Genomic DNA, 27,422 nt, shown 5'->3' with positions numbered 1-27,422 from the left:
CTCTACTCATTCTGCCACCTAACTGTCCCAGAACGGGACATCTGCCTTGCTGCCCTCCTATTCCACCCGCCACCCCACTCTGGGAGTTTCCTTTCTGCCATTTGGGGAGTTTTCCCCAGGTTTCTGTGGACTCCTGTGGCCTGTCCCTAAGCCTGGTTCTGACCTGGGCAGCAGCTAGGAGGCTAGGTCAGGAGCATCAGGGGGCTACAGAGACCTTGGTGATAAATATGTCTTTCTCTTCTCTTCCTCCTCTCATGCACGGCCTTCCTCTCTACCAGCACTGGAAAGTCCTGTTTGATCAGGTATGTGAGCAGTTAAATCTTCCCTGCTTCCCTCCAGCCCTCCCTGAAATCAGTCTTAGTCTCCCTGCTTGCGTGGGCTTCCCTAGCTCTGCGCTCCTGAGATGGTGACGCGGCGTGGAGGTGTGGCTTACTGCATCCCGGGCTGAACAACTCTGCTCCCCAGGTAGCAGAAGGCGGGCAGTGGGCTCCCCTGGGAGAACCCTTCCCCCGCCCGCCCTCCTCCCGCTGCACCAGAGCTGGGCTGATACCTTGTAGGCATTGGGCGATGTGTGTTGAATGCCTGCAAAGTTTTCTACCGCACACGCCAAGGGATTGCGGTAGGGGGCTGGGGAGGTGGGGGAGGGGGTTGAGCGAACCCCCCTTTGGTTCCCTTTATCCCTCGACCATAAAAAGTCCAAGGCCACCACTGAAGTACAATCTCTGCCATCCTGGGGGGTGACTCACAGTATAGGCCCTTTTGAAAACTGATTTTGTTTCTTGTGTACTAGGGACAGGGAGGTTAAGTTTGGCAAACAGCATGTGATTTGCAGTGTGTCCTTGGTATAAGTGTGAGAAGAGGGGTGGGGGGAAGGGGACTTGCCTTGTGACTTGAGAAATGCACCTGTGACCCCCCTCAGAAAGGATCTGGTTCTCACAGGTGCCCTCTTTGTCCCTTGTACAGGAGGGGAGACAGCTGCCCCAGTGTTGGAGGACAGTTCTGCACTTGATCTTAGCCAAAAGGCCGAGAAACGATATAGGAGGATAGTTCTGGTGTGAGCATAATTGTAATGGGCAGTTGATGAGAGTCTGGTTTGTCTTTCTGAGACAGGGTCTCATGCTGAGTTTAGGTTGGCCTGCGAGCACACTGTGTAGCTGAAGATGATTTTAAATTTACAATAATCCTCCTGCCTCAGCCTCCCGAGTACTGGGATTACCAGTGTGTGAGTTTAATAGATCTGTGTGTTTGAACCAGAGCAAGTGTGTTGAGCTTGAGAGGGAAATAAAAGCTGAGAAAGCAGCTTGAGCCAAGCCTTTGTTCTAGGCAGAGGAGGCCCTTCCAAGTTTTTAAGCAGGGTTGTTTTGGGATCCAAGGTGTGCTGGAAAGACCCCTTGCGACAGTAGGAAACAAGCAGTGTGGATTGCAGGGATGAGAGAAACTAGCCAGAGGCCTGCCGCAGAGAGTGATAACCAGCAGCTTCTGTTGGCTGCTGTCTGTAGTGAGTACCTGAGATAATCAACTTATGAAAAGGTTATTTTGGCTCCTGGTTGTGGAGTTTCATTCCACAGTTGTTGCCCATTTGCTTTTGGGTCTTTGGGCAGCAGCACTTCATGGCAGAAACTTAGAGTGAAGCAAGACCCGCTCACCAAGCTAGGCATGGTGTTGCTGGCCTGAAACTCCAGCAGTGTGAGAGAGGCTGAGGCAGGAAGACTGGAGGTTCAGCTTCAGCCTGGGCGACTTAGTGAGACTGTGTCTCCAATTAAAAATGTGGTAAAAGGGCTGGGGGAGGTGGCTCACTGGGAAGGCGCTGGGTTCAATCTACTGCACACAGCAACAGCAGAACCCCCCTCAGCCATGAAGCAGAGAGAGAGTGGGGATGGCCTGCTGGCACGATGAGGCCACAACTCTTCAGTTTCCACCACTTCCCATTAGCTCAGGCTGGGGCCCAAGGTTTAGCACATCAGCCTTTGGGGTACACTTATCTGAACCCTAGTTAGTATACCTCAGTGTGGACAGGGATGCTGAGGGTGGAAAGAAAGAGGGCCTTGGCAAGAAGGGAATGAGCCTTGAGATGCTGAATTTAAGAGGAAAGGGGGAAAGTGGGCAAAAATGACAAGTCTGGTTTCAACAAATTCAATCTGGGGGGCCAGCTAAGGGCAGTTGCCCTAGTGGAGCTGGAGATCACGGGATAAAAGACGTGGTGAGTCTAGGCTGAGTGTTTGGGGTTATTCTCCCCTTTTCCACCGAGGCCTGGCTGTGGTTTAAGGAGCATCCCCCTGCTCCTGTCCCCTGCTCTTGTGTCACCTCCCTCGTGGCTCGTGAGCGCCACCCACTCACTCCCTCTGCCCCTATGAGTACAACAGCTGCTGGCCTGACGCTGTGCTCAGTGCTACCACCAAGCTGCCAGCCCTTCACACCTCCTGCCGGATATAGACTCAGAACCTGGAACAAAGTGTATCTTGCTTCTTCTCTGCGTCTTTCACATTTGATTAATTTCCTTTGCCAGTTCCTATGTGTGTGTTTACATTTTAAGACAAACCGTTTAGATGAATGGAGGAGAAACTGCAGTGGGACGAATTTGGAACTTGAGGGAGCAGAGAGAATGCGTAACACCCAGTAATCAGACGATGGTCCCTGAAATCCAGTTTGTCCAACTGGAGGAAGACCCTGGGTGTCACAGGGAGTATCCCCCTTGCTCCTGGACAGGCCCATCCAGAATTCACTCTGGACTGATTGGGTTAATTCTAGGCAAATAGACCATTAAAGCTTATCAGAGCAGTGAGTTCAGCCTGATGTCTGCTCCCTACCCCTCACAAGGCATCAGAGGCTTCTTCCTTCCGTTTGGTGCTCTGTGTTTACACAGAGCTGCTCCCGAGCATGGCTTTGACCCTGACACATATCCAGCCCTGTGTGTGTTACCCCTATGCTGATTGTCAGCCACCGTTCCACCATTCCCCAGAGGGGGCCTGAGGAAGAGTAAATGCGAAGCTTCTCGGATTGGACAGCACATTGTTCAGAAGGCTGACCGGTCCTGTGTTTCTTGCCTGTGCCTCCGCCTGACTCGTGGTCAGACTCAGACTTGGTGATTGTGGTAACCATGATGCATGTGGGTTGTAGGTGGCCCCCAGGACCTCTTTTCCTCTAGAAGTAAATCGGGATAGGTCCAATTGTGTGGAGCAGGACACAGCACCTGTTAGAGTCCCTGCAAGCAAATGTGGCTTCTGAGTCCACCACCCAGAGGTCAATAGCGTAGAAGGATGGAGCCAGCCAGACAGGATCTTCCTCCCTCTCTTCCTCCCTCCCTCCCTTCAGAGGGACACCGGTGGTCACCCAGTTTCAAACAGATCTTCTGGGGTCCATTTCTCAGAACTGGACCAGTTCCTGCATGCTGTGTGGTTCCTTAGCTGTGACCCAGCATGAAGTTAACTGGACGCCAAGAGCTGGGAGCCACAGTGCTGATTGGGGTCACCCTTGAGCTTCCTGGCCAGGATGCCTCCTGTGGGAGTGGAGGTGACCCCAGCCCCTCAGAAGCTACCCAGATCCCCCTGTTATTCTGGCCTTTGGCCTGCTCACGCACGATATCAGCAGGACCAACCCATGGCACTCCCTCCTCCCCACTGCAGCGCCTGAGGTCAGCATTTGGATCCGCTGATGTTCCATGCATTACTCTCCTACTTAAAGAATGAGTCTTTTCCTATCTGTGGGATCATTGCTGATTTTTCTTAGTATTTAAGTACAATTTAAAGTTACCATAACTATTCTGTTGTTGTAGTACAATATCATGGTAAAAAAGTGTTTTTCTGTTGTTGCGTTGATGGAGTGTTTCTGTCATGACTCCTTCCATTGCTTCAGACCTGAGACTGTTTGTATCTCTCACCAGATCTTATAAATAAGCTGCTCTTGCTTTCTACTTTTTCTATGATTATAACACATCACAGCTGGTGTAGTGCCACACATCTGTAATCCCAGCATTTGGGAGGCTGAGGGAAAAGGATCATGGTGAATTTGAGGCCAGCCTGAGCTACACAGTGAGTTCAAGGCCAGGCTGAATCACACATAGTGAGACCCTGTTGGAAAACAAAACAAACACAGCAATCACAGAGCAGGCAAATGGTGTCTGGCTGTAATCCCAGCTAAAAGAGCTGCTTCTGAGCCCAGAGGAGTTTCCTTGCGAGGCCGAGGCAAGGAGGATCAGGAGTTTCATATTAGCCCAGCCTACATAGTGAGACTGTCTCAAAACAAACATACCACCACCACCAACAAAGCATACAACCCTTTACTCCACTTGGCGGTTACTCCTACCAGCATCTCTTTCTTAAACCAGGCCTGTTGGTGCATGCACACTTGTAATCCCAGCACTCTTGGAGGATTGCGAGTTTGAGCCTAGTTTAGGCAATATAGTAAGAACCTGTCTCAAAACTTAAATTTACTTTATATGTTGTTTGAGAAGTGGTATGATTTGGTAAATTTTTATATGTGGTTGGGCTTATTTCTGATCTATGCTGCTGATATTTATAATTTTGCACAAGCATGTGCCCTTTAGTTATTGCTTTATATATTTTCCAGTGCTTTCTGAAAAGCTCTTTTTTCAGGTTATGTTTCTGTTCCTTCCTGAATTCCAGGGAGGTTTGTTTGAAGGTTAAATATTTGACCCAAGGTCAAATGGTAGGCCAGTGGCAGATGAGGGACTGAAGCCCAGTTAACCTTAAAAAGATTTTGTGGATTGAAAAAGCCAGGATTACTGAAAAAAAAAAAAAATCCTCCCTTAGGGGCTGGGGATTTAGCTCAGCGGCATAAGCGCCTGCCTTGCAAGCAGGAGGTTGTGAGTTCGATCCCCGGTACCGATAAAAAGGAAAAAGACAAAAAAAAAAAAAAAAAAGCCAGGATTACTGTTGAAGAAGAAGAAGAAGAAGAAGAAGAAGAAGAAGCAGAAGCAGAAGAAGAGGAGGAGGAGGAGGAAGGAGAAGAGGAGGAATAGAAGGAGGAGGAGAAGAAGCTGCCTCCAAGATCTCTGAATGTTTAAGGAGGAAAATGGTTTGGATCAGAATTCTGTTAAGTCAATGAAGCATGATTGCTTTGATCTCAAAAGAGCAAGAAGGAACGATAGGATTGGAAGTCACTTCACTGTGGCTCCTTTTCCTGATTCCAGGCCAAGAATATACACTTCCGAGACCACAAAAAGAGACCCTACTTTTGCTAATACCTCCATTAGAGGAATAGGAAGTAGACAAGTGTTGATTGTTTCAGCAAAGTGCTGCACGTCTACTAGGAAGAGGATGTGGCAGCCTAGGTGGGCTCCTTGGGGTAGAACCTTGGATTTGAAGGCAGATAAGACTCAGGGGCCTGGATTCAAATCTTAGTGACTTTGTAACTAGGTGGAATTATATTATCTCTCTGATAATGGGGCGATGATCTTCAATTCTAGAGTGATTATGAGAATGAGGTGGAGGTGGACCCTCCCTTGCAGGTCTGGTTTTCAGTGGATGCCTGACAGATGTGTTTGATGGAATTAGAATTTGCCAGAAAGTAGCACAAGGACCACTTTTGAGATCCCGACTTCAGTGTAGTAGGAAGGCGAAGTTTTCTGCTTTCTTTCCCTCAGTGTCCCCCGTCCAGCACCCTCCCCTCCAGCCCTGGGGTCTCCCCCTGGCCTGACTGATGCCCACCTCATTTGTAGTCCCCCTGCAAGCTGGGAACTGCAAAGAGGCCCAGCTGAGACCACCAAATGGATTAGTGAGGAGCCCAGAGAAAACACCTGCCCCAGACACGGCAGTGGTAGCTGCAGCCCCCGGAACACAGGATTAACCAGCACAGCTGGCTTCCCAGAGAGACACAAAGCCCTGGGTTTCACTGTAGTCCTCTCTCGGGCTGTGCACCCCAGCCCCTTGGTGAGTGGCCTCCAGGACCCTCGAGGGTATGGACTTCGCTCCACCACAAAGCCAGCTTCCCTATGCTGCCCCTGCTCTAGTGACCCCATCAGGCATGCTGGAATTCCCACTTTCATCCCAGCACCCTAGAAAGCAGCCGAATAGTGGACTGAAGGAGGGCGGCCCATGCGCTGCTTGGTGCCTGCCTGAGGCGTAACGGGCACACCCAAGTCTGAGCTAGTGATAGGTCAAGCTACAGGCCTGCACACCCTGTCTTGGGTTAAAATATTCTTTCTAGGAGGGAGCCCTGATCATGGGGCCACTGCACTTGTGCTGACACCCTGCCTCCATGTGGCTGCTGGCACCTTGAGGACCGCAGGTTATTATTATTTATTTATTTATGAAATCACAGGTTATTAAAAGGTCCATGGAAATGTCTCATCACATCTGCTCGTTCTGCAAATTAGAGGTCGGGGTTCCTGTGTTCTAGGCCCTGCAGACTCCCCTTTGCTTCTGTGGTGCCTGGAGTGGTGAGTCAGGCAGGCCAGGTGGGTGAGAGGACGCATATCTGTGCTGAGTCCTAGCTCTGCCGCCACTAGCTGTGTGACACGAGCAAGCCAGGCCCCCTCTCCAGGTTTCACGTTTCTCATTCACAATGACACTCGCCCCTTAGGGTTGTAAGGATAGAGGGAGGTGCACCCAGTATAGTAAGTAGCAAGCACCTAATAAACATTGTTGTTTGTTACTAGAATTTTTGTTGTTGTTGTTGTTACTAGAATTTAAAGAAATGAACAGTTTTCAAAATGGGCTCTGACATGTAATTGATCTAGGTCTTGCACCAGGGTGTCTAAGTCACCAAGCCAGCCTGCTTCCTCCCTGACCAGCTGCTGCTCTCTATCTGAACTTCCTAGACAGAAAAGAGAAGGCTGCCTGGGAAATGTAGTGCCCACGCCCTCCTTTCAGCTCACCTGGCTCATCCGCCTTCCATGCGGAGGTGAAGGGGCCAGGTGTCTGGGCAGCAGGTGGGCTGGGCCAGGTCTCCCTCTGCCGAGTGTTTCCACATGGCAGTTCTTGGGGGTCCATGAGCTGGTGGTTATTGGTGAGGTTGGACCCAGCGGACTCTTGGTTCCAGAAGTGAATCTGTGTGTGCCTTGAGCCACTGGTAGCTGGAGGTGAGCCTTCACCTCCTCCCCACTGGCACTTTTGAAGCAAGGTACAGACAGAGGCAGGAAGAGCTCTTTGTTGGGGGACAAACACCGAATGTCTGCTGTTGACTTCTCAGCAGCCCCTTGAGTTGAAGGTGCTATTCTGTCTTTACAAAGGAGGAAACTGAGACCTGGGGAGTACAGCGAGGAGGCCTTGCCCAAAGACAGAGCTCAAATGTGAAGCCTCTGCAGTGGGTGTGTGTGGGTGTCCCCAAGCTTCTGGTGACATGAAATAGGCGGGGCTCCAAGGTGAAAGAGCCGTTTAGCGCTGCTTCGTCCGCCTGGTCCTGGTCTGCGTGTTTCCTGCTCCCCCAGATCTCTCTCTGTTCTGGGTGTCAGAGGAGCTGGTAGCGTCCAGGAGAAGCAGCGGGGGCAAGGGTTTAGGCTGCAGGAGAGACACAGGGCTGGTGTCAGACCCCTTGCTGCTCCCTCAGACGCCTGGCCTTATGGCCATGACTTGGCTTCAGTCCCCAGCAGCCCTGATGGCTGGGCCAGATGAGTCAGCTGGGGTACTACGTCTGCTCCTTGGTACCCAGGGGGCCTGTCTCTGAGTCACAGTCCCCAGCCGCCTCCTCAGAGCCTGTGGCACAGCTGAGGCAGGGTGAGGAGAGCTGTCTGTATGCCTGGGAGACCTTGGGATGGCACTGAAGGGGGTAAAGCAAGGTCTTTGAGGGGTCTGCTCCCAGGTGGGAGGGCCAAGCCAGGCCTGCCCACCCAATCCCAGAATCCTGCCTGCAAGGGAGGGCCTGAGAACCCTTCTTACCCTAGCTGCCCAGGGATTGAGAGGTCAGATGTTTTTTCTGGAAACGAACTAACTAACTAACTAACCAGCCACCTGCCTGGACTCAGACTTGGATGCCCTTTCTCTGCTGAGGGCAAGGGGTTCAGCTCCAGCCTGCCAGCCCCTGGGGCCTTGCTCTTTGACCTATGGGAGGAGGGCTGCTTGGGAGAAGTCCCTTGTGAGGCCTGAACTGCCTCCCCAGTCCCCAGAAGTGGCAGCTAAGTGAGCAGAAAGAATTCTTCCGGGAATCCCAGAACCACTGCAGTCTCTCCTGCTGGTGGGGACAGGGCCTGGCCAAACCCCAGGAGAGCCCTTGGCCCCTGGTCCTCCATCTGGTGAGGCTGGGGGTCCAGAGGGGTCAGAAGTGGCCTGAGGGCCAGGTCGCTTCACCTCCTTGGAGATTTGAGGCCTCTGGAAATCTGTCCCTCACCCCATCTTACAGCAGGCAGGTCTTCCTCACCTGGATGCGACAGGCTGGATACCTGTGAAGACCTCAATTTCCTTACCTGTCAAATGGAGCTAATCACACTCAATCTGGGGTTGGTGTGAGAATACAAATAATAAAAGAATTGGGAAAGTCTGTATTTTGAAGAGTCTGGGAAAAGGTCAGGGGACAGGCTTCAGGCGGCTTCTCTATGGGGCAAATTAGCATCCTCATTTGCAAGGAAAAACTGGAAGAGAAAGCTTCACTCTTGTCACCTCGCCTGCTGACCTCAGCAACTGCAGCCTGCACCTAATTTATGGGGCTGTAAAATATCCACAAATGGGCCAGAGTTCCCTGGTGAGCCGTTCGGTGGGTGTGGCTCCGCTGAGCTGTAATCCACTGGGCAGCCCATTGGTTCTGCTGTGCTCAGAAGCTACATAACCCCACCGTGCCCAGCGAGGAGCAGCAGCTGCCTGCGCTTATCCTGGCCCGGCTCACACGCCCTGGGTGCTTTCCCGTGGTGGGCAGAGGGGATGGGGAAGGAAACCTGACCCAGGTCCCAGGTTCCCAGCTTTCAGGTCCAAGGAAGCTGATGGCAGCTGGTTGGTTCTTTGGCCACAGGTGTTGCTGCCTTTGGGGTCTTGGAGAGCGCTTCCAGCCCTCACTGATATCATGGGCCACTACAGATGCAAGAAAGAGAGGTCTCCCTGGGACAGAGAATCCAGGCACTGGGAGCAGGAACCGGATGTGTGCGGGCCACACACACACACTGTAGATAGGCAGTGGGCGGGTCCCCTCCTGCCTCTCTTCTGCTTCGATGCTGTTAGGTGAATCCCGGAGCCTGGTGGGTGGAGGGCCTGCAGCCCAGAGGGGGAAAGCGGTGCTGCTGTCCCGGGTGCTGAGCAGGCAAATTGCAGTTCAGCGGAGCTTTATTCCCTGAGTGCTCAGCTCAGCGGCCCCATTAGGCCAGTCACCGATTTCTCAGCCTCTCTTGGGACCTGCTGTCCCCATGCGACCTCTCACTGGGCCTGGATCCCGCAGAACCAGACTTCTAGCTCTGCTGGGGGATCCCAGCTGTCTCGAGCCTGAGCTGTTCATGAGCTGGAAGCAAAAGGCTGGTGCTGGGCTTTGTAAGAGGGGACCAGGACTCTACTTTGGATCCGTGTATTTTCTTAAGGAGTGTGCCACACAGTGTCACTGTGATCAAAGGTGAAATTAGTTTAGAAAGTGTAAGGCTGAAAAAAATCAGACAGGTTTCTACTGGAGCCTTCACTCCAGTTCTATGCATCGAGCCTCTCTAAGAGGGTTTCTCAAGCTATGGGATCATAGTGGGGAAATCATACACCTGAACAAGATGGAGAAAAAAACAAGAGAGAGGGCAAGACTGGGGCTAGCGATGAACAGGAGGACGTGCAAATCATTCGCATCTAGACCACTGACTCACTCTCTGATCCTAAGCTCATTTCTTTCCGCCTTTGATCTTTGTGTCTGTTTCCTCACCCATAAAGTGAGTGTGATGCATGGACCACAGCTAATCCTTAGCTGTATGTCAGCTGAATGCACGAGAGGGTGGACTAGGTTCTCCCTGACCCTTTAGCCACAGCTTCCTAGGGATGGGGCGAATGCAGGCTGTGGACACTTCTCCTTGATGGGAATGTATTGGTACCAACTGCCATCTGCTCAAACTCACAACTGAAGTGTCTCGGTCCTTCCGCCAACCCATCAAGTAGAGCTAATAATTGTATTGACACTTAATGAACGTGTTGGGAGAATGAGTGTCAACCAGAATCCACAAACCAGGATGGACAGTAAAACACAGCTCCAATAGGGTGATGTGGATAATGCAGTGAACATTCCATGTATTTTTTTTTTGTTTTGGAGACAGGGTCTCAAATTCAAGGTCTCCTTGAACTCACTATATAGCCTAGGCTGGCCTTGATCTCATGGCAATCCTCCTGCCTCAGCCTCCTGAGTACTGGAATTACAGAGGTGCACCACCACGCCTGGCTTAGGTTGTTTTTCTGAGCCAGGGCTTCACTATGTAGTTCAGCCTCAGGTTCCACAGCCTTTAGAACCTTGCCTGCCCAGGCTCCTTCCAACTCTTTTGACCATGATTTATAGGTCGCCCTAACCTACTGTCCTTCCCAGTATCCCCAGGTCCCTCTGGCAACTCGGACCTAAGTAATCTCTGCTCCCCTGACCCCACATATAGAGCCACTTTAGTGGAAGGGTTCAGAACAGAGCATGGGCTGTGAATGTCTGTCTCTCCACCCCCACCTGCACGTGGCCGCCTTGGGTGCATGAGGTGGATGGGACTTCCTGTTCCCAGCCGGGAGTACTCCTACCTCCTGAGCAGCGGAGACACTGAGGTCCTGTGGCAATGAGCTGCCCAAATGGCACAGCAGCTGGAGCTGCAGGCTCCCTCTGGAATTATCCTCCTACCCCTTGCTCCAAAGAAGGGGAAGAAGCCCCAGATGGCTGTAATACAGAGCTAAGCACCCGGGGAAGGGGCTCAGGGTGGGAGACGGGCGTGGGAGGGGTGCATGCGTGCTTGTGGCTTCAGACTGGGAATAGCTGGCAACCTAGGGGATTAGGGGCCAGAGGCCTGGGTCCTGGTAGGATTAAAAGGCCCCTTGCAGCACCGAGCCTCTGGGAGCTCTTTTCAAGGCCGAGGCAGGTGAGTGGGTGGGGGATGTGGGCAGGTGGCTCCTCACTCTTTGCCTTTCTCCTCCTCTGCCCCCCTTATTCTGTCCTCCAGCTGAATGTGACTCCCACCTGGCCTGCAGCAGCAGGCTATATTCTAAGGAGGTAACCTGAGGTCACACCCTCCCCGGCTGCTGGCTCCCTGCTCAGCCTCTGCTACATTCACAGTCCTTTTCTCTAGCTGCCCCCAGCCCCAGCCCAGCCCTACCCCAGAGCGCCTCACTGCCTGCAGAGCCGGGTGAATCCAGGGCACAGGTACCTGAGGGAAGAGCGCTTCTGGGAGCCTCTGTACATTTTTAGCAAGGAAATTGCATTTGCGGGCTCGTTACCCTGAAAGCCCCAAATCCTACTGCTGGTACCATCTCCTCCCCTTCTAAGGTACGAAGGAGGCCAAGGGGCAGGATCTGTGCCCACCACACCTCCGATGCCCCCACTTGAAAGGGGGAAGCTGGCAGTCGCCCTGGGTTTGCTTCTGCCACTCAAAATGGGGGAGTGCAGCCCACCCTTCAGGTGGGTAGTCGTGGCTCTAGCCAGCTACCTCAGTTACGAAAACCCTGGTCAGTGAGATTTTGCCCTGCCCCCTCCTCCAGAAGCCCCCAGATTCCTTCTGGGGCCACAGGGCTTGCTTCTCTCCTGCCTTTCTTCACCTTCCCCTCCATCTCGCTCCCACCTTGTTGCCCATGCCCGTGTCAGCCCCTGCCCTTGCCTGCCTTCTCCAGTGATAGGCGGTGGTCAGCAAGCGTCCTGTGTGTGCTCAGAGCCCAGGCAGCCAACACCACCCTTGCCTCCCCTCCCCCCAGTCATCTCCCAGAGTCCCTGAGGCCTCATTATTAGAGTCTCAGTGACCCCCCATTGTCTGCCCTGTCTGGCCCTGGCATGAAAGGTAGAGTTTTGGCAGAGAATGGAGGCTCGGCCTGATTCCAGCTCATTCTCTGTGGTATGGAGCCTGTACTGTGTTGGGGGCAGGCTGAGCTGGGGGCCTGGGGCCGGGGAGCCACAGGGCAGCCCCTGTCACTAGGACAACAGCAGGGAGCCCTGGTGGAGGAGGGCTAGAGGGAGAGCAGGTGGCTCTTTGTCTGGTGTCTGATCCCAGCCCACCCCTATCCCATAGACCTCCCAGCCTTGAGGAGGCCCCTGGGAGGGGGCTGGTGTCTCTGCTCCCTGCACACAAAACCACTCGGGTGGGGTTTCTTCCCTCTGCCCCTGCACAACCACGGGGGTCTTCTCACACCCCTGCCCCCATCTGCTCGTTCAGAGCTGAGGCCCACATGGGAGCTGATGCCCGAGTAGCTGCCAGGGTTGGAAGCAGAATCCCAGCGGCCCCCGCCACCTTCCTTCTGGAGGTTCAGTTTCTGTACCTGGGCAGTAAGTTGGGCAGAGCTGCTGCTATCTGGGACTCTTTCCTGCCTTAAACCTGTCTGTTTAGGGCGGGATCATGAGGCCCTAGAAGCCTCCTTCTGCACTGGCCCATCTGGGTCTGCACTCAGTTCTCTGGGCCTTCAGTTCTGATTCTGGGCAGGTGGTGACAGGTGGTGCTCAAAGCTCAAGCCGCTTCACTACTCCGTGCTGATTTTTCTATGTCCTCATCTGTAATATGGGGACACTGCTACAGCTATTATACAGGGGCTGAGAAATCATAATCCTAAGGTACCTAGCATAGTGTTTGGCCCCAGGAACATACTGCCAATATTAGGGTTTTCTATGCTGAATGGTGTTTCCAGAGCAAGGGAAAAGTGAATTGCTTGAAATACTTGATGTAAACTGAAACACCGAGAGCTGGAGAGGGTGGTACAGACCAGTGATCCCACATTGAGTAATCCCACACGTGAGAGGCTGAGGCAGGAAGATTGTGGCAAATGCGAGGCCAGCCTGGGCTATGTAGTGAGAGCCTGTCTTAAATAAACAACTGAAAACCAGATAGATGTTACCCCTGTAGCTTGGTGTTTGGAGTGGAGGACTGGGGAATATGTGGATTTGGCCTTCTGGACTGGTCTCACACGCACACGCGCACACCCATGCACACACCCATGCACACACCCCACTCCAAAGTGCACACAGTCTATTTATTTACGTATCTATTTGGTGATGCTGGGACTTGAAGCCAGGACCTCACCCATGCTAGGCAAGTGCTTCCCACTGAACTACCTGCTCCAGTGCATCCGTTGCCTTTTAAAACCTACGTGGTTCCCAGCAGCTTCCATGGGGGGGGGGCTCAGAACCTCGACAGGGATGCCCTTTGTCGACAGCACTGCTCTCTGCACCTGTGGGAAGACCAGAGTCTTGTTCCCTGCTGGGCGTGTGCAGAGGGCACGGGTGGGCTCCGAGAGGAAGACGTATGCAGAGCTTAAAGGCTTCTCTGGGAGAGATGAATAAAAGGCTGCCTCTTCTAACTGAACCCAGGTGGATTTTCATGGAAAATTAGTGCCTGTCTGTTCATGTAAACGTTGCTGTCTCTTCATCCGACACATCTTGATTGAGAGCCATAGCGCAGGCACTGTGTGGAGGGTGAGGAAGAAGTGATACCAGGCTGCAAGGCGCTGCAGTCCAGCAAGGTGTTGGAGACCGGTATGAGTAGGGATCTGGAGCCCGTCCATGTGCAGGGGAGCAGTGTGAGTGGGCCCTGTCGCTGGGGACCTTCCGGAGGATGGGACTTGGGAGCAGTTGGCAGTAGTGAGGGAACTGCAATGTCCCAGGGAGCCTGGGGAGGAAAGGGAATCCTAGATGGAGCGACCCCATGTGTAAAGCTGCAGAGTAGCACTTGCCTGTGATTCCTGCCACTAGGAAGGCTGAGGCAGGAGAACTTCGAATTTCAACCCACATGAGGCAACTCAGCGAGACCTCATCTCAAAATAGAAGTAAAAACAAGGGCCAAGAGCCAGCGATTCAGTTCAGTAGCATAAGCACCTACCTGGCAAATGCAAGGTCATGAGTTCAATCCCCAGTACCAAAAAAAAAAAAAAAAAGAAAAAGAAAGAAAGAAAAGAAAACGAGCCAAGAGTACGAATCTGTGCAGAACAGTTTCTTAGCATGTGTGAGGCCCTGGTTCAGTCCCTAGCACCACACACACCCCTGGATAAAACCCACAGGGAGGGAGCATCTCTGGGAAGCTGCCAGCCTGGCATGTGCAGGTGTGGCAATAAGGGTCCCAGGATGGTTAGTGGCCAGGAGCAGGACTCACCAGGCTGTGCTATGCCCAGGAAGAGCCCTCAGTATCCGCACTGGAGTCCCCAGTTTCACCAGCCCCCTCCTGCCTTGCCTGGCACAGGGAAGTCCCTTGCTGATGAGTCTCTTTCCTGCTGTTCCTGCCCTGTCCTGGGCCCTGGACATTCCTACCCCCACCCATTGACTTTCCTTCCGTTTGCCCTCTGTAGTTGGGAATAAGCTGAGGTGAGGCCGTTTTCCCCCACCAGCTGGCTGAGGGTGATTCTGCAGAAGGCCTTGAGAATGTGTGGACACCACCTGGGCCTCTGTGAGCCGGCTAGCATGGCGGAGGTCTGAGGCCCACATCTATACTGAGGGAGGGGTGATGCCCACTGATCCCCTCTGTCTTGCTTCTCCTGCAGTTTGACCCTGGGAACACAGGCTACATCAGCACAGGCAAGTTCCGGAGCCTCCTGGAGAGCCACAGCTCTAACATGGACCCTCACAAGAGGGAGGTGCTCCTGGCACTGGCTGACAGCCGTGAGGATGGACAGATTTGCTACCAGGATTTCGTCAACCTGGTGAGCACTCTGGGCCCTTGCCACTAAGTGGGGGGAGGCTCTTGGGGGTTTTGGCTTAGAAAGAGATTTAGGCGAAGGGACCTGTTGGCTTACAGCACTGCAAAAACCCAAGCCAGAGGACACCACCAAGGACAGCTACGAGCTGAAGGTTTCTCCTCTCTGGATTCTGCTTCTCCAATGGTTGCCAATCCTTAAAGCAGCTCTTGGCAATTCCGTATCCTCCCATTGTGGTGGCAAAGTGGCTGCAGCTATTCCAGCCCTCACACCCTAATACCACACTGTGCAGAGAGTCTCTTCTTGTAGTACCTCCTGCATGAGGCCTGAGATTTTCTCCCTTCCACTGACCTAGACAGGATCAGTGGGATACTGGTTGACTGAAATCCATTAGTGACCATCCTGGGGTGGGATCAGTTCCACCAAAATAAAGGACTGGCAGTAAGGAGGTTGTTGTTGGCAGGAGGAGCTGGGGAAAAGATGCAGTGTCAGGCCAAGTCAGGTCTCCTGGGGGCATGTGGTGGAGGCCAGAGTTCATCAGGCCTCCTGGCAGATGTCTAGAACCAGAAGGGCTGGAAATGGGAGGCTCAGGAATCCTTGCCCTGCCTGGAAGTGGGGTAGCTGGTAGCTCCTTCCAGGTGTCAGTGTGTGTCATTTTGGGGCGACCATGGTAGGGCTGGAATGGGGTCAGGTCAAGCAGGCAAACTTTACCCACCTTGGGATGGACTGGACTTCAGGAGAAGCTGAATGAAGACTAAGATAAACACAAGAGCAGAAGTCTTTGCTTGGTTTCCCATTGGTGATGTGGAGGCGGTGCCCTGGCATGGAGTCACCCATAAAGGCAGGGGCGAGTAAGATGGCTGTGGGCCGTTCCTGGGTCCCTGGAGTCCAAAGGCATCAGAGCCGCCCGAGCTCTGTCACACAGATTCCAGGCAAGCAGGGCTTGCTGTGCCAGCCCCTTGCTGGGGAGTGTGTGTGCTAGGAGCCTCTGTGGGGCTTTGGGGGTGCCAGGATGAGACCTCCTGAAAGGAGAAGTATACTGCTAGGGGAGCCAGAGGGAGAGTAGAGACAGTCAGGGGTAGAGGCCTGAGAGTGATGTGAAGCCCGCAGTGCCACCTTTGACCGGGCACGGCTTGGCCTTCATGGCTCCTGCAGCCACGGAATGGGCTTGTGTGCCCTCCGCACAGATGCCTATCTGGCCTCAGGGCTCAGCAAGGGCAACCTGGGCCAGAGAGGTTGCTTCCTGGGTGTGAGCTCATGACAGCCAGGGACTGGCTGCTGTGGGGATTTCCCTGTTTTGATTCTGGCCTGGATTCATGAGGTAGTGAGAGGGGCCTGGTCCAGCAGCTTTGCCGCTCACTGGGAATGAACCTCTGGGCTTCCATTTTCCTGTTCCCAAACTTCATGCAGGATTTTTGCAAGCACCAAATATGACAAATGACCAACTGAAAGTGGCTGCTTTCTCTTAATATTCTTCTACCAGGTAAAAGCCTCTGCATCTTTGGTGGCCTTTGTATGCCCCACCCTAAGCAAAACCAATCAGACTTGTTCAGAGCCCCTACCGAGCTTTTCCAGTCCTCCCTTATTACTCATTGCAGAGAGCATTGTCCTTATGGGACAGGACAGTGTACTGTGCAAAGATGCTTGGGTGAGGGACCCAAATCAGATTGGAGCTTTGCTCATCAAGGCCTGGAAGAAGAGACTACTTGGGGCTGGCAATTTAGCTGAGTAGCATAAGCACTTGCCTGGCAAGTGCAAGTTCATGAGTTCAATCCCTGGTACCAAAAAAAAGAAGAGAAAAAAAAAAAAAAAAAAAAGCAGAGACTCCTTTGTATAATTGGCATAAGTGCTCCATATGAAACTGAGTGTGGGGGCACATGCCTTTCATCCCAGTACTCAGGGGGCTGAGGCAGGGAGGATTGCCACAAGTTTGAGGCCACCCTGGACTACAGCAAGACCTTGGCTCAAAAATAAATAAAAATAAAATAAAATAAAAGCTCCATATCGATTGCATGGGCTCTGAAATCAGGCAGATGAATATATTTTATTTTAAATTATTTAGTTATTTATTGTTTTTAGACAGAGTCTTGCTGTGTGGTTTAGATTAGCCTTGAACTCTCTTTGTAGCCCAGGCTGGCTCGAATTTACAGTGATCCTCCTGCCTCAGCCTCTTGAGTGCTGAGATTACAGGTGTGCAGCACCATACCCAGCCAGATGTGGATTTTAATTCTGAGTTACTGTGGGTCCCTTGGGGTATGACTCACCTTCAAGCCTCGGTCCCCATCCTCATGCTGTAAGAGCAGTATCACGTACCAGGTAACTAAGGTGATACCCTCAACTGCTGCCTCCCCTGAGAGCTCCCTGGGGCCCAGGAGCGTGGATATGGCTGCGCCCAGCACTGCTCTATGCGTGCCCAGCCCACTCTGAGCTGGCTGCCACCTCTCTGCTAGGACCAACAGAGGACATCAAAATCCTCTGACAGTGGGACCCATGGGTATATGACCGCCTGGTCCCTGAGAAACAACAGCTGTAAGCTCTGTGGAACATTTGGAAGGGCCCATCTGGGGTGTCCTGCTAGAGGGATGGTTTTGGGGCCAGATAGGAGGCCAGATGGCACTGGGGGGGAAAGACAGGCTCTGCAGTGCGGGCTGCATCCAGCCTGGTCTGAACTGGGTCCTCCCGCTGCTGTCCACCTATGGGACTTGGACCCCACACTGTGCCAGGCCTCCCTACTCATGGCTTCTGGTTTGGCCTGGTGCCCCTGCTTGGCCCACCTCCCCACAGAGCCTGCTAGGTAAACCTCTCAAGTCTTCCCAAGCTGTGATCTATGGACGCTCCCCTTACCTATCCTGTGCTTCTCACACAGACACTGCCTCCAAAAAGGCTGCTGATGGCCATGGACAGATTGGGTCCCCACTGCCTGCTATGCTAGCACAGCAGCTGTCACTCTGAACTGTGATGAGTGGGCACCACTTGTCCCCTGTGTCTGTAACTTGCCTGACACTTAGATGTTGCTCAGGAAACTGTGAATGGAAGGAAGGGGGATGGGAACAGATGCAGGCTCTGTGTCTGAGCTTGGTTAGTCTCTGATCTTGCCTGTGCTTCCTGTGCCTGTCTGGTAGAATAGGGGTGTCATAGTCCGACGGGTAGACCCACTGTGCAGTGCTTTAGATTGCCTGACACTCTTCAGCAGGGTATGTGGCTTCTTATGGACTGTTACAGAAGACAGGGGAATGTGGCTGGGAAGAGTTTGGGGGGCTCCCCGAGGCCCCAGCTCTGAGCCTCTCCCCACTCCATGTCTTACACAGATGAGCAACAAGCGCTCCAACAGCTTCCGCCAGGCCATCCTGCAGGGAAACCGCAGGCTGAGCAGCAAGGCCCTGCTGGAGGAGAAGGGCCTGAGCCTGTCGCAGCGCCTGATCCGCCACGTGGCCTATGAGACCCTGCCCCGGGAGATTGACCGCAAGTGGTACTACGACAGCTACACCTGCTGCCCGCCGCCCTGGTTCATGATCACTGTCACCCTGCTGGAGGCAAGGACACAGATGGAGGGGGGCTGCCTGGCCTTACGAGAGCAGGCTGGGGCCAGGGAGAGAGGACAGCGGGGATCTTGAGGAGAGGGGCAGGTTCTCTTCTAGCACAGGGTAATAGTTGGCACTCGAATAGCCGATGTCAAACTGGCTATGGTGAGTGGGGGAGCTGCCATAACCCAGGACTGCAAAGAGACAGCCCCAGCATAGCTACCTCCAGCAGTGCTTACTGCCGCAAAGTCCCCTATGGCCGCCCCCTCCAGAACAACAGAGCAGAAACAGGGCAGCGAGTCCCTTGATGTGTGTGTGTGGGGGGTATTAACCAGGCAGAGTCAGAAAACTCTGTCCATCTACAGGTGGGCAGGGCGGGGCGGGGCTGCATTGGCTCCTGGGACTCCCTTCCCCTCTGGTAAAGGAGGACCAAGCCCTGCCTCAGGCTCCCCCAGGCAGGATGCCCCTACTAGGTGTGGGTGTTTTCCAAACACAGAGCATCACACAGCTACCTGTGTGAGGGAGCCTTTATGAATAAGTAAGTGTGGCCCTGACATACCTTTAGGCTAATCCTCTTAGGGAATCAGCCATACCTGCTATTACACAAAAAAATCCTCCCACTTAGGCAACAGAATCCGAAACTACTGTTTTCCACCTCAGTGCCTGCGAGTGTGGCAGGGAGGGGGCAGTCCCCTTGTCTGCTCAACCCAGGTACCCGTGGCCCACCCCACCGCCAGCTCCCACTGCCAGCTTCCCTTCGATGTTTTATAATCTTCGTGTTTCTCTTCCAAAGCCACGGGCCTAATTACTGCTTCTGCATATGGTCTTGTAAAGTTCTTGCCTAATCAAATGGCAGGAACATGCAGCTTTGTGGCATCTTTCTTCTTTTTTGCTAAATCAGAAATATCTGCTCTGCTAGCCAGAGTGCATGTTTGTTGTTATGGCTTCACCCAAGTATGTATTGAAGTTGCAGTTTCTCGGAGATATTCTTGGACTCCTTCTGCGAGCGCTCACTGTGTTGGTCTATTTATTAACTTCTATTTGAAGGCCAATAATAATGAGCTGCCTTGGGAGCTGTGTTTGCTGCCAGGCCACCTGCATGGGGTTAGGTGGACAGACAGCTCCCCAGAGAGTACAGATGCCCCAGCTCAGCCCAGATGTTCCCAACCTGCCATTCATCGTGCATCCTTCTGAGTGTGTTCGGGGCACAAGGATGACCCCTTGTGAACTTTATCACTTAGAAGCCTCAGGGCCACTCTGAAAATCTGGGTATTGCTACCCTTCTCCAGATAAGGATACTGAGGACCAGAGAATTCAAATAATTTATCCAAGTTGGTCTAAAGGACCCAGAGTTTGAGTCCAGATTACTTTAGTTTTCTAGAAGCTTGAACCATCAATGCTATGTAAGCATTGAACCATGTATGTTCAAGCTATGTAAGCTTGAACCATCAATCTGGAAGAGACTGAAAAATGTTCCCATAGCTGAGATGATTCTCTCAAAGCCCTGTGCCTAAAGCCCAAGGCTTCTATTTTATGTACAGTTCTAGTATTATTCTCTGGTTCTACAACAGATGGAAAATAGAAGGAACACAGAGGGGAAGCTACTAGAAGGGGCCCAATACCAGGAAGCACTAAGAAGTTAATAGTTAGCTAGAGATGGTGGACACCTATAATCCCAGCACTCTGAGAGGCTGAGGCAGGAAGATCGCAGGTGCAAGCCCAGCCTGAGCAACTTCATGATTTAATTCAAAATAAAATTTTAAAAAGGGCTGGGATGTATCTAGTAAGAAAGCCCTGGGTTCAACCCCCAGTACTCTTAAAAAAGAAAAATTGAAAGTTCAGATTAGCACTTTCAGAGAGATTTTTTTTTAACACCCATGTCCCCAGTAACAAAAGGCAGAAGCCACCCAAGGGTCAATGGACAGAGAGGCTAGGTGAAGATGTAACAGGTACATGTTGTGGAATACTATTCAGCCTTAAAAAGGAAGGCAGGGGCTGGGGATTTAGCTCAGCGGCATAAGTGCCTGCTTGGCAAGCGTGAGGTCATGAGTTCGATCCCCAGTACCAAAAAATAAAAAATAAAAATAAAAAGGAAGGCAGTTCTGATATATGCTATGAAGTAAAATAAGCCACTCATGGAAGGAGAAATACTGAATGAGTCCACTTAGACGAGGTCCCTAACTAGTCAAATTCATGGAGACAGAAAGTAGAACGGTGGCTGTCAGGGCTAGCGTGAGGGCTGCGATGGAGTTGGTGTTTAATGTGTAGAGTTTCAGTTTTGCAAGAGTGAAGGAGCTCGTGCAGCGACGTTGGTGACCATAGCACAGTGTGAATGCACTGGGGCCTCTCACTTTTACCCTGGAAACCGGGTAAGATGGGAACTTCCCTGTGGGTTTCACTGCAATATTTTCTCTCCTTTATTTCTTTTTCTTTGTTTCTTTGTGTGTGGGATGGGGTACTTGGTATTGAAGCCAGGATCTTCACCTTGCGCTACGTCCCAGCCCTTCTTATTTTTTGAGACATGGTCTTGCTAAATCACTAAGTCATCCAGGCCAGGTTCAGTCACAATCCTCCTGTGTTGTCCTCCCAGTGAACTGGGATAATAGGCACTCACACCACCATCCCCAGCTTGTTTTGTTGTTTAAAAATGCCTGGTATAGAATGAGAGACCTATCTGAAGAGTTAAGGTTTAAAGTCCTCCCAACCCCACCTGTGTGGAACAAGGTGAAGAGACCAATGGGATGGTCAGAGAGGAGTGGGATGAGGGGGCTGAATGCCCCCTGGGCACTGGCTGTGGGTATATTTTGTTGTCTGAGAAGGGAGGATGACAGTGTCCTGCCGGGCCCCCAGCTCTTGTCAGCATGAGAGGGATTACCTGGGCAGTCTTACAGCTCATAACAGACCTTCTTCATTCCACACTTTGTTCAGGTTGCCTTTTTCCTCTACAACGGGGTGTCGCTGGGTCAGTTTGTGCTGCAAGTGACGCATCCACGTTACCTGAAGAACTCTCTGGTTTACCACCCCCAGCTCCGTGCGCAGGCTTGGCGCTACCTGACGTACATCTTCATGCACGCCGGGTGAGTTCCTGTCTTCTTTCAGTGGTGCCAGAGATTGAACTCAAGGCCTCACACATGCTTAGGCAAGTGCTCTACCCCTGAGCTACAACTCCAGGCCCCAAAATATTGTTCATGGACATAGAATTTGAGATGGCTGTTTGAAACTCACCCAATACCAAACTATACAAGTCAGGGACTTTTTGGCTTTTTGTGTCAGGGTCTCACTATGTGTTCAAGCTGGCCTTGGGCTCACTTTGTAGCAGAGGCTGGTCTTGAATTTGCAATGATCCTCCTGCCTCAGCCTCAAGTCAGTTATTAAGAGTGTATGGAAAAGAGGAAAATCCTGAAAGCCAGCAGTAATATTTGCATACACAGACACATGATTCTGTGTGCTTGCTAGAGGTGGGCTGACCATTTGGTCAGCACTGCCCAGTGGCTAAAGCAAAGAGGAACATATGATCAGCCGCCAGACCCATTGTTCATGAGCTGCGGGTGTGAGTACCCCTGTAAGTGGAGTACAGGACTCATCTGTTGAAGCCACCTTCTTCCAAGGTGGTCTCCATATGTAATGAGGGTCTTGTTGGGGGCTGTGCCAATAATGGTGGCCTCTTTGGGGGCTGGAGAGCAATCAGTTCTCACTGGTGCTCCTGCCACAGGGTAAGAACTCATCAGTCCCCTGCTCTGGTCTGAGTTCCTGGAAGAGCGCCGTTGACCAGAGCTTACTCTTACATGGTAGAAGCCCTGCATTGAAAACAGAGAGACCCTGGGCAGCAGCCTCTGTGGTGTCTCCTCTGCCGCCCATCCCCGGAGTGAAGGCACTCACTACCTAGTTGGGAAAGGCCCTTGCGATACCTACTCTAGGGTGGACATGGTAAGGGAATCGCTATCTCCCAGGCCCCCCATCACTTGTCATTTCTGTGGCTGAGCCGAAAGACCCAGTGGCCCAGAAGAGACCCACTCGGATTTGCTCTCCCTTCCTGCTGTGCCTCTATAGCAGGCACAGCCTACTGGAGATGCTCTGGGGTGAGGAGATGCCTCAGTGGTTGCTGATTAACATCTCGTCTCTGGGTCATGGGAGGCTCATTGGTATAGGCTGTTTAATCGCCTGGGGTGTCCCAAGTTTTGGTTGCATAGGGCCAGGCTGCAGAGTGAGGAGACTGTCACACTTTACTCTTCTCGTGAGTCAAGACCTAGAAACAACAGAACGGGCTTCCCTGCCCAGGCTGCCCAGGCTGCCCAAGCCTGTGGGAGTTCACAGCTTAGTACTGCAGTGCTTATTTCCAGTATTGCCCTATGACCCTCTGGCCCCACTCAGTGAGGAAGGGAATAGCTAAAGCCTCCAAAACCACCTGATCCATTCTCTGCCGCCTTAGCAACAGCCACGTCAATAGGGCACCAATGTCTTCAGCCAAGACTGTCAGGATGGCCTTGGGCCTTTCTCTGGTGATGGTTTCTGGTGGGGCCTTGCTGGGGAGAACCTGGAGGAGGGGCTCTCTAGGCCTGGTTTTGTTTTGTTTTGTTTTATTTGTTAATGTGTTTGGTGCTAGGGATTGAGCACAGGGCCTTCACATTGAGCTGCAACCCCAGCCCTTTACTTTTTATTTTGAGACTGGATTTTGCTAAATTGCCCAGACTGGGCTCAAGCTTGCAATCCTCCTGACTCAGCCACCCAGAGTGCTAGCATTACAGGTGTGCACCACCACGTCTACCCTTGTAGCTCTGTGTTCTGGGGGAAGGTCTCCTAGTTGGTGCATGGACAGACAGCACAGGGAGACAGCTGGTCAGCATCTCCTGGCTTCTTGTCTTAAGGCTTAAACTGTAAAATGAAGGTCTGAGCCCAGAAACCCTCCAAATCCCTGTGCCTGTGAGGCTGGTGCTGTTTCCCAGCACCTTTCCAGAGAATCGTTCTGATGCATCTCATCTCCACCAAGTCCTTTTCCTAGCATGGTCAGTAGCAGGTAAAAGACTTCAGCATGGTGGGCATTCAGGAGCTGCCTCCCAAGTGCCCTCCAAAGTACGCAGTCACCCAGCTGGTCTCTGGCAGTGCCCCAGAGACCAGGAGCAGGGCTGCAGTGCAGGCCAGGGCCAACCCCTCGGGTACTCCATAACTGAAACTACCCCTAGAGTATCGTCTATGTGTTGTCTCGGTTTAAATGAGATAGATAATGGATATCAAAGTGCGCTGTAAACTTGAAAGCCTCACATTGATTGAATAATAGGGCACCGATAACATTACGATCATTTCTGGTAATACATGGGCTTGGCGAGACACCTCACATACACTTGGCAACAAGATCTGGCCCCACATGAGGAGCAGTATGCAAAGGAAGGCATTTACGGGATGGAAAGCCTGGATCCTCCCCTCAAACCTGAGAGTTTTGGAGTAGACCAGGGCCTTTCTCACCCCAGAAAAGAAAAGCTTCCTTATGAGATCTCTCTCCCTCTGTCTCTCTTTGATTTGTTGTTTTTTTTTTTTGTTTTTTGAGACAGGGTCTCGCTATGTAGCCCAGCCTGTCCTCAAACTCACAGCGAGCCTCCTCACTGTCCTGAGTGCTGGGATGACAGGCATGCTCCGTGCTCCCCCACACCTAGCTTCCCTGAGGTCTTTTTTTTCTGGGTACCAGGAATTGAACTCAGGACCTTGTGTCTGCCAGGCAGGCTCTGAGCTACTGAGCTGTTTTCGTGGCCCAAGATCTTGAGGGAACACTGAAGTACTAAACTATAAGCAATCACTTTAATGCCTACACTTTTCCAAGAATGTCTTTCTTTTTCACTATCTGAGTGACCACATGGCTTGGTGGGTGGAGCAGGTCAGGCAGATCAGAGAACTAGACTGTGGGCCTTTGGTATCTCATCCATAGATTTTTTTTTTCATTCATTGATCTTAAGCATTGTTACTTCCTCTCACAGTGACAGGTGCAAGTGCTGCCAGTTGCCACCCAGGCACTGTACATGTGTTCCTGTTCCAGCTGGAAGGAATGTGCTTTCAGGGTGGTCGATGTGCATTGTCACTCCTCTGTCCAGGCCATGACCTGCTCAGAGACAAAGGCAGAGACTTGTTCATTCCTGGATCCCCAGCATCCTAGCATGCCATATTTGTTGAATGAACGAATGAATGTGATCTATCACAGGATAGAACACCTGGGACTCAACGTGGTGCTGCAGCTGCTGGTGGGGGTGCCCCTGGAGATGGTGCATGGAGCCACCCGCATCGGGCTTGTCTACGTGGCTGGTGTTGTGGCAGGTATGGGGGGCGGTGAGGTGGGGGAGACCCCTTGGGGCTGGCTTCTGGCTCCCGGGGCACACGCAAAGCATCCTCATCCCCCGGGCTTCTGACTATGTAGCCTTCCTCCAGGCAAAGCTCCCCACCTCCTGGGACACTGGGAAGAGGTGGCCACCCAGAGAGGGAGGTGTCTGGTGGTCAAGCAGGGAGATAGGGGGTTTGAAACAAGTATATTGACTGAGTGTCAGTCTGTCTGGTAGCTGTATAAGGCTGAGGAAATCACTGATTTTATCCTGATCCCATTAAGCTTGAAGAGGGAACAGATAAGACCTGCCTGAAAGATTTTTAGGAGCTGGAGGGAAATGGTGATGGACTAACAGGTCATCATGGGAGCAGCAGAGGTGTGTGCTGCTTCTCTGGTGAGGGCAGCACTTGAGCCCAAAAGGAGTTCTTGGCTCTCCTGGGAAGAGCTGCCGTCCCCTTGACTGGCCCACTGCAGATGGGAGACTGCAGATGGCCACTGGCCTAGGAGGTGGTGACTTGGAGGAGCGAGGACCTCAGCTTGTCTTGGCACCATAGCGGAGTTGAGGCGTGACCTGGGGAGTGACCAAAGCAGATTCTGCACCAACTCTCACAAACTTGGCTTTTGGACACAGAGATCCCTTGCAAGGTTTCCAGCTTCGCTGTGGGCTTTTTAAATAAGGTTTGCCGCCTCAGCTCTTCAGGGGACAGCTGTGCCTGTGGGAGCTTTGTGTGTATGTTTAAGTAAGATCTTAATCCTTTCTGAGTGGCATTAAGGTTGTCATCGGGAGAGCGGGGCAGCTTCAGCCCTGTAAATGAGCAGGCAGGGGGAGGACTGCAGTGGTTTCAGCAGTGGAAGTGGAAGGGTCCAGCCCATGCACGTGGACTCTCAGCCCATAGATTCTCCCAATATCAGCTGCCTTGCTCCTCTGTGTGGCCAGCACCTGAAGTGCTTTCCCAGAATCCTGCACCCACTGTGACCTTCACAAAGGTCTAAGGAGCACCTCTGTGGATCAGACTTGCTCAGCACCCTCACCGCCCTAGACCTGACATCTGGTGGGGGGAGGAGCTATAGTATTTGTACCTATATATCCGAAGTCCCAGATGTTACATGGTGAGGAACCGGGAAGATGCTCGTAACACTCTCAGTTAGCAGTCAATTAGATGGGAGTGCCAGTAGCCTGGAAGACAGAAATAAGATTCACAGTGACTCAGCCCTCACCCAAAACAGATGACACACAGTGGGGAGACTGTGCAGGCATCCCTCCCCAGTGATGCCAGCATGCAGTAGGAAATACATAGACCCAAGCAGGGCTCGTCAGCGGACCGTGAAGGGGAGTGCTGTGACACTGAGCCAAGGGTGTGGCCTGTTCTGCCTGAGCCATCAGTGCAGACCAGAGGGCATGCTGGTCATCACGTATCAGGTCATCGATCTGCAGGATTGAGTTGATTGATCTTTCTAACTGCTTTCCCCTCCCCTCTGCCTCCCTCCTGAGAGGGAATCCCGAGTACAGACAGCCAGAACCTGATCAGGTGGCCAGTGGTTAACAGTGCCATGTTTAACTCTCACAGCTCCCCCATGAAATGGATACTACTACTCTCTACCTGGGACAGACTCAGAAAATGAGGCTGGGTGCCAGGTGTGATGGAGCATACCTGTCATCCCAGCCCTTGGGAGGCTGAGGCAGGAAGACTGCTGTGAGTTCAAGGCCAGTCTGAATAGCAAGACCCTTTCTCAAAAAATAAAAGAATACTAGAATAAATAATGTTACATTGCTTAAAGCCCAACGTTCTGGTAATTTTTATTTGGATTTTTTTTTTTTTTTAACCTCTACTGGCCAAGGGAGGTGTTGGAGACTATCTGTCTTAAAATTTGCCAGGCTAAAATTATTATCAATGTCTTTTTTGACAAGGTCAGCAGTTTATCTGCCTGCTGGAATGTTTTGGGGAACATGTAACCCCAACTACAGCCAGCCATCGGTCACTGTGCCCAGATGAGGTATGTGGCTTGGGTTTGCCGTTCTCTCCCTACTGGCCTGAATTTGTCATCCTTGAGTTTTGTAGCAGCTTGAGGAGGACTTCTGCCTGCCTGTGGTCCTGCCCCAGGCTGGCCTTTATTTACTGTATTTGCCTGCATGTATTCCTGTGTTCCTGTATGGTCCCGAGCTGATCTACAGCAACCCTAGGAAAGTCTGGGCAGGTGGGCTCAGCGGTTACCTTCAAGCTTCTATCACAGGATCTGAGCTTTGGTGCCTGGATGTTAGGCACCAAGCCTGTGATCAGTGAAGTCCTGCTGTAGAAAGAACACTGCAGGCCCCTCCCAGTTTGTGAGCAGCTTCTGGGCCCTCCCCACTCAGCCAGAGCTCTTCCCTGGGTTCTGCCCTCTGGGCTAGGGAACCCTGCAAAGACTTCCTTTAAAAAGGGGTCTTACTGCTCAAAAGGTGAACAGCCTCAGACAGCCTCGTTTTCATACATGTGAAAACTGAAACCAGAATTCAGGGGCTATGCCCAAGGTTACACCGCCAGCCGACCCCACCCCCATTCCCTACTCTGACCACAACCCCTGAAGTGACCCCTGACCCTGGAGTCGGGACTCTAGACCCCAGGGAGGGTGAGGAATAGGTCAGTGGGTGGCAGGCTGGACCCAGGCAGGGGCCTTTCCCTGCCTGAGGCTGCCCTGAGCCTCTCTGCCCCGGTGGGTACTACTGGGACAGAGGAGGAGCTGGTTTGCTGGATCCAATGAGGCAAGAGGCCAGGCCACAGAGGCCAGGGCTGCTTCTGTCCAAGCAGTAATTAATGAGGAGCGACTCAGGCAGGCAGCCGCAGCCCTGCAATGCAGCCTGCAGCAGACAGCCCGGGGAAGAGCGTGGGAACCCTTTGTCACGCAGATCCCACTGCCTGTTTG

General features: G+C 52.3%; 1 protein-coding gene across 3 annotated transcripts in view; it reads left to right on the top strand.

Moving 5' to 3' along the window:
* The window catches only part of Rhbdl3 (rhomboid like 3), a 45,690-nt gene that overhangs the window by 1,863 nt on the left and 16,405 nt on the right, over positions 1-27,422 (top strand). For 2 of the 3 annotated variants that reach the window (XM_063249633.1, XM_063249632.1), the window contains exons 2-6: positions 279-302; positions 14,544-14,702; positions 18,005-18,229; positions 21,146-21,294; positions 24,405-24,517. In XM_063249633.1, the coding sequence (XP_063105703.1) occupies positions 279-302; positions 14,544-14,702; positions 18,005-18,229; positions 21,146-21,294; positions 24,405-24,517 (670 nt within the window). The remainder of the gene's footprint in view (positions 1-278; positions 303-14,543; positions 14,703-18,004; positions 18,230-21,145; positions 21,295-24,404; positions 24,518-27,422) is intronic. The other variant, XM_063249634.1, reaches the window with a different exon arrangement.

The sequence above is a fragment of the Cavia porcellus genome, unplaced genomic scaffold (assembly GCF_034190915.1).
Source record: "Cavia porcellus strain 051 isolate PalLab524CR breed Dunkin Hartley unplaced genomic scaffold, mCavPor4.1 scaffold_6, whole genome shotgun sequence".
Classification (NCBI taxonomy): Eukaryota; Metazoa; Chordata; class Mammalia; order Rodentia; family Caviidae; genus Cavia; species Cavia porcellus.
This window is presented reverse-complemented; position numbering and strand designations above follow the sequence as displayed.